This window comes from Ammospiza nelsoni, chromosome 3 (genome assembly GCF_027579445.1).
Source record: "Ammospiza nelsoni isolate bAmmNel1 chromosome 3, bAmmNel1.pri, whole genome shotgun sequence".
NCBI lineage: Eukaryota > Metazoa > Chordata > Aves > Passeriformes > Passerellidae > Ammospiza > Ammospiza nelsoni.
Window position 1 is genome coordinate 77,709,433 of NC_080635.1, and position 5,787 is coordinate 77,715,219.

Consider the following 5,787-nt stretch of genomic DNA (forward strand, 5'->3'; position numbering starts at 1 on the left):
GCACAGACCAAGGGCTGCTTCTTGTCACACCCCGAAGGCCATGTCTTGTTGCACCCTGCTTTTAACCTGAAACCCACTATACGGATCAATAGCATATGCCATAAAAAGCATGCTATGAGGGTTTTGGTTTAGGTTGGGTCTGTTGTTTTCTTTCTTTTTTTTTCCTCTCCATTTTTTACAACCATAACACTTGAAAGGAGAAAAAGAATCCCAAGAAAATGAAAACAAAGTCATCTGGTGATATGAGGATGGAGACAAAATCTGACAGTAGCAAAACCTATTTTGCTACCCATCCTTAAAGTCCTCTTCCAGTATGTACAACCAACAAGCAGTAAACATTCTGGTCATGACAGGAAAACATTTCACAAAGGCTCTCTACCTTTCTAGAGGAATGAATTGAATTTTTTAATAAAATGTTAAGTCTCAAAGCAATTCAAAAGATTGCATTTCAAGAAGAGAATCATATCTAAGCAAAAGAAATTCTATAGAACTGTTACTCAAATAGCTAACAGAAAGCTTGAAATGTGACACAGAGGAAAGACTGCAAAACATCTTGACATTGCTGTCATATTACAAGTCAGTACTTCAAGAGCAATGAATAAGATGTAAATATTTACCCTAGGTAGCTAGACCAAAGAAAGAAAACAGATTCCAGAGATAAAATACAATTTTTCAATATCTTTAGTGCTGGAGATGGAAATGTTAACTCTGCCAGGCCCACTGATCCTGAATGATGAATACAATCAATTACATTTTTTACCTGTCAGTCATTCGCATCATTGCCTTTCTGCAGCTGACTGCTCCCTATCTTCCAATTCTTGTTTCAAGGCACTGAACAACTTTTTATATTCACTTTTCATGCAGTCTTTTTAACAGATTCCCTACTGCCATCTCAGGTTAACACTGCTTGACAAGGAAACTTGTCTGTTTTCTTCCCATATTTTTCAGTGCTGCCTGTGTCCATGGTCTCCCATCTCAGAAAGGTGGCTCTTCTGGTCTCTGAAGTGTCATCTTAAATCTGACTCTTCCTCAAGCTCCACAAATTTTAACCACCTTCTTACAATCTGATGCAAAGTTCACTGGTCAGCAAGAGCCATTAACTTCAATGGGCTATGAATCAGGACCAGATTGCTGCCAGTAGCTCTGGACTGAAGTCTAGCTAAACAAAAACAACAACAACAAAAAAACTGTATTGGTACCCTTGTTGCTAATTACAGACTGCTACTTGAACACAGTCATGACAATACTATATCCTTGGTCAATACCAGCTCTTGCTATTTCCAGTATATTTTCTCCAGTCCTTATGCAAAGGACTAAGGCCTTACATTGTTGTACCTTTATTTGTACAAATTCAGAGTGATGCCAAAGGTCTTTCACAGAGCTTGAATAAATAAGCATACACTCACTCCTATGATTTCTTTTATATACTACAAAACACTATTCTACATCTAGCTGGGTAAAACAAGGGAAATCATCATATTTATGAACCAGGTTACTAAATAATTGCAAAAAAATCCACCATTAAAATGAGGTTTAGAATGAAAGAGTATTCAGAAAGCACAGTGAAAAGTTTAAATTTAGTGTGCTTTTAATTCTCACTAGTGAGGACATAGAGTCTTATTTTCCAAGGAACCTCTGTCTAATCCCATTAATCTAACAGCAATTTGAAGAAAAAGCATTCCAGAAATCCAAAATAACATTGTAACTCTACATTATTCTTGTTCATTCATAAACATTCTGGTACTTATTCCCTCTTCGTTTAATTCTCCCTGGCTCTTGCAACCTCAGATCTCTAATGCATATTTTTATCAGGGAAAAATCAAATTAATTGCTTTTGCCCACCTTTCCTTCTTCTATCAGTTCTTAATGTTTTGCAAGTGCCTTGTATACCCAATGTCTTTCTGCAATCCCACAGTGCTCCCACCAAGTGGTACAGGGAAATCAGTTCTAACAGAGGATTTAGGCAATCTAATGTACAACAATAAGATACACAAATGCTAGGTAGAAGATTCTGTTAATGTATGGGAAAAGTTATCATCAGACAGCCACTGCTCCCTACATAAAGCTAAAATATTATATATTTATTAAAAAGTATGATGTGGTTTGAAGCTATTTCAATAGTATTTGAGAGTCAATTACAATTCACATTTTTACCCCATATGGTACTAAGCAAGGTACTTTAGGGGAAATTATACAAGTAACACTGCCTATTACCACATAATTTTGCCACATGTGCTAGCAAGGACAAAGCCAATTCAATGACCTTCACCAAAGAGGTGCAGTTTTGGGAGTACAGGTATTTTTGTTTGCTTTTTCTTAAAGATATTTATGCTAACACTTTTATTATAAGGAAGTACACTCCACCCTCACATCTTCAGCTATAGTAGGCAAATGCTTTGTAGAAATGAAATTACTGTTGCAACAAGGTTGCTTATGACATTGTTTAATACAAAAAAAAAAAAAGAGTTGGGATACAGTACATTGATAGGGGGTGGAGTGTATCATAAATATATACAAAAGAGGGCTATTATTTCTGTCATCTGACATTGATGTGGGAAGAGAGAACAAAACCAAATGCATTTTCTTTTCAGCACTGATACATGCAAAGACAAAATTACAAGTTATATGCAGCGCAGGATAATAAAAAAAAATGCCCCAGTATACTTGTTTAGATTTTTTTAAAATATATTTAATTCTCTGATCTTTCACTTCAAAACTTAGAATTAAGCAATGAGTGAACAGGATCTGAAATACAGACAAGGCATTGCTCACATCACATTAAAAGGCATCTTTTAAATGCTGCTGTGGCTTTCTAAACTTACACTGAACAAAATTTTTAGTTGCTGGGAATTTGAAATGCAAGATGAACTTGGCCACATTACATCTATTTCTTGAAGTGGAATTGTAAATACACAATTTTGCTGTTCCAATGAGGCAACATGCAGAATTCAAAATTGTTTCTTGCAGGATTCTATTGACCTGTATACGAACAGATATCGAAGCAGTGGTACAAAACCCACAGCTCAAGCACGAAATCCTAGTGTCTAGATCTCTGAGTATACTGTTCTCCAAAATACACCACTTCCTTTTAACCACTGAATTTAGTTTTATGGAAACAGCTGCTCACCAACTTTTTTTTTTATTATTATTATTAAAAAAAGGAAAAAAAGGCAGGGAGGGTGGGAGGAAGGAAGAGGTGGAAAGAGCTCATGCATTATGATGATATTTAGCAGAGAGCTGCAAACAGAAAGCAAAGGCAAATATTTTAAATGTGATAGATTTCAAGCAGAAATGTCAAAGTATTTTCTCCTAGTAAACAGCTTGACAGAGTTGGTTGGGACAAAATTTGGGTTGCAGCTACAGGCTGAAGCAGCAGTGTGGAGAAACAAAACAAACAGGCATTTACCCTCCACCCCAGTACCCCCTTTCTCTCCCAGTTAGAAAAGTATGACTGATGCTTTTGGTTGGCCACAAGGCAAATATTAGCTAAAATCTTATTTAGCTACATCCACATCCACAGTCCCAGATGCTTAAAACTTATCATGGATTAAAGCCATGAAATAAAAATTTAAAAAGAAATTTCAATTTGAAATTTTATTGGCATGTTGCTAAAATGGTCAACATCTATTGACAGGAGAGACTTTGTCCACATACTCTGAGAACAGCCTTCCTGCACACCTCCCCCCTCTCTTTTCTTCCTCGCTCTTTCAGCATTAATGCTATTAAAAGCCAAACAAAATACTGGCTATGGGTGTAAAGAATGCTGGTTTTTTTTGGAATGTTGCCATGGATCCTGCTTCCAGTCGCGTCCCACGGAAGGAGGGTGCAGCCTCCTGACTCTACGGCAGGCTGGTCTCCCCGGGCAGGGCAGAAGGAAGATAGCCACGTTCTCCTGCTCCTCCCTATTCTTTCCCATCCACTATAGCCAGGTCCTTGATCACCCTCAGTTTGCCACTGGCATCGATCCTGCGCTTCTCGCGTATTAGATCCTCCAGGCTGTGGAACCTCACCGTATGCACCTTGTTCTCTGCCAAGTGGATTTTGAGATAGTACTGCTGCTGGTGCTGGGTGCCAGCAGCCGCCTGCAGCTCCCCCCCGGCTTTGAACTCCCGTTTCCCGAAGCGGCACCAGGCGGCGAAGCTCTCGGAGTTAGTCCAGCAGATCTCGTCGCTTTTTAAGCCCAGGTGCCCGCAGGCGTTCTGCACCACCAGCTCGGCCACCAGCGGGCGGAAGCGGTACCAGCTATTCACCACCCGGCCCACGTTGCCCGCGGCCGCCTCGTACAAGCTGTCCTGGCGGATCTGCCCCTGGTGCAGGTGGATGATCTGCCCGCCGCCCACGTACACGGCCCAGTGCGGCGGCGGGTGCTCCGACGGCCCCAGGTAGAGCAGCTCCAGCAGGTCCCCCGGCTTGCAGAGGGCTGGCAGGGCTGACACCGAGTAGACGCTCAGGTCCCCAGCCTGGGGGCCGCTGCTGACCTTGGAGAAGATGCATTCCTGGCCGCGGAAAGCGGAGAACTGAGTCTCGTTCAGCACCAGCTGGTGGTGGAGGTGGTGGGTGGGCGTCTCCTGCCCGGGGCTGCCGGAGCCCTTCACGCCGTACTTGTCTGGCTGGCCTCGCTCGTCCAGGTCCTCCTCCTCATCCGAAAAGAAGTAAGCCACCCCGACGCGCAGCTCGTCCTTCTCGATTCCCGAGGGGTCCCCGGTCGGCAGCTCGCTGTAATTCAGGTGGGTGATGCGATCCAGTTGATTTCCCATCAATGACAGGGCGAGGCGAGGGCAGAAATCGCCGGATCTAAAGGAGGGTGGGGTGGGCAGACACAGAGAAGAACAAGAGATGGGAAGGAGAGTGCACGCAGAGGAAAGAAAGAACGAAAGAAAAAAAATAAATCAAGGCACATACAAAAGATTTCAGCGATTCCGCCCTAAGACCCCATCCCTCCCCGACTCCTTCCCTCCCCTTCCTACAAAGGAGAAACTCCCAGTGCGGACCCTTCCCCCTATCCCCGGGGTGCGGGGCAGGGCAGAGCCCCGACTCCGGAGCGGCGGCTCCGAGCGCCGGGAGAGCCTCCCCGCCGCCTCTGCGCGGGGGGACGGAGTTGCACCGGGAGTCTCCGCTCTGCGAGGGGAGAGGGCTCCGGGGGCTCGGGGAGGCTCCGCCCGGAGGGTCCCGAGCCCTCCCTCCAGCGGTGCGCAGCCGGGCAGCGCTGCGTGCGAGGAAGCGGCAGGAGGAGCGCACGGCCCCGGAGCTGCCAGCCCTGCCCGCCCGGTACCGGCAGCCCGGCCGGGACCCCGCAAAGCATAGGCAAAGAGCAGGCGATCGGCACCCCCTGCCCGAGGGGTCCCTCCCGTCCCCTTCCGTACCCGTGGTCGCCCAGCGCCAGAACCCCCCCAAACTCCTTTAAAGTCGTCCTGTCCCCATGGGCGCCGCAGAGGAAGCGCCACCCGTGCCCGCCGCCGCCACCCGGCTCCTCCGCCCGCGCCGCTGTGGGCTGCCCGGCCCCTCCGGCGAGGATAAGTAGCGGCGGCGCCGCTCCCGAGCCCGCCCCGGCCGCGCTCATTGGCCGCGCCCGGCGGCGGCGGGGCTGGGCCGCGGCTCTGCCCGCCCGGGCCCCGCTGCTGCCGACACGCCGGGCCCGCACCCCGGGGTGCCCCCACCGAGCCCCGACCCCCGGGGTGCCCCCGCTGAGCCCCGATCCCCGGGCTGCCCCCGCCGAGCGCCGACCTCCGGGCTGCCCTCGCTGAGCTCCGAGCCCCGGTCCCCGGGCTGCCCCACCGAGCCCCGGGC

The 5,787-nt window shown here is 47.4% G+C and overlaps 1 protein-coding gene across 1 annotated transcript; it reads right to left on the minus strand.

Annotated features, from left to right (window-relative positions):
* Positions 1-840: 840 nt before the first annotated feature.
* Positions 841-5,471, minus strand: LRATD1 (LRAT domain containing 1). The gene is made up of 2 exons (XM_059468889.1): positions 5,364-5,471; positions 841-4,794 (listed from the first exon to the last, which is right to left on the minus strand). Exon 2 carries the CDS (start codon positions 4,755-4,757, stop codon positions 3,903-3,905), a length of 855 nt encoding a protein of 284 aa, XP_059324872.1. The 5' UTR covers positions 4,758-4,794; positions 5,364-5,471; the 3' UTR covers positions 841-3,902.
* Between the last annotated feature and the right edge of the window lie 316 nt (positions 5,472-5,787).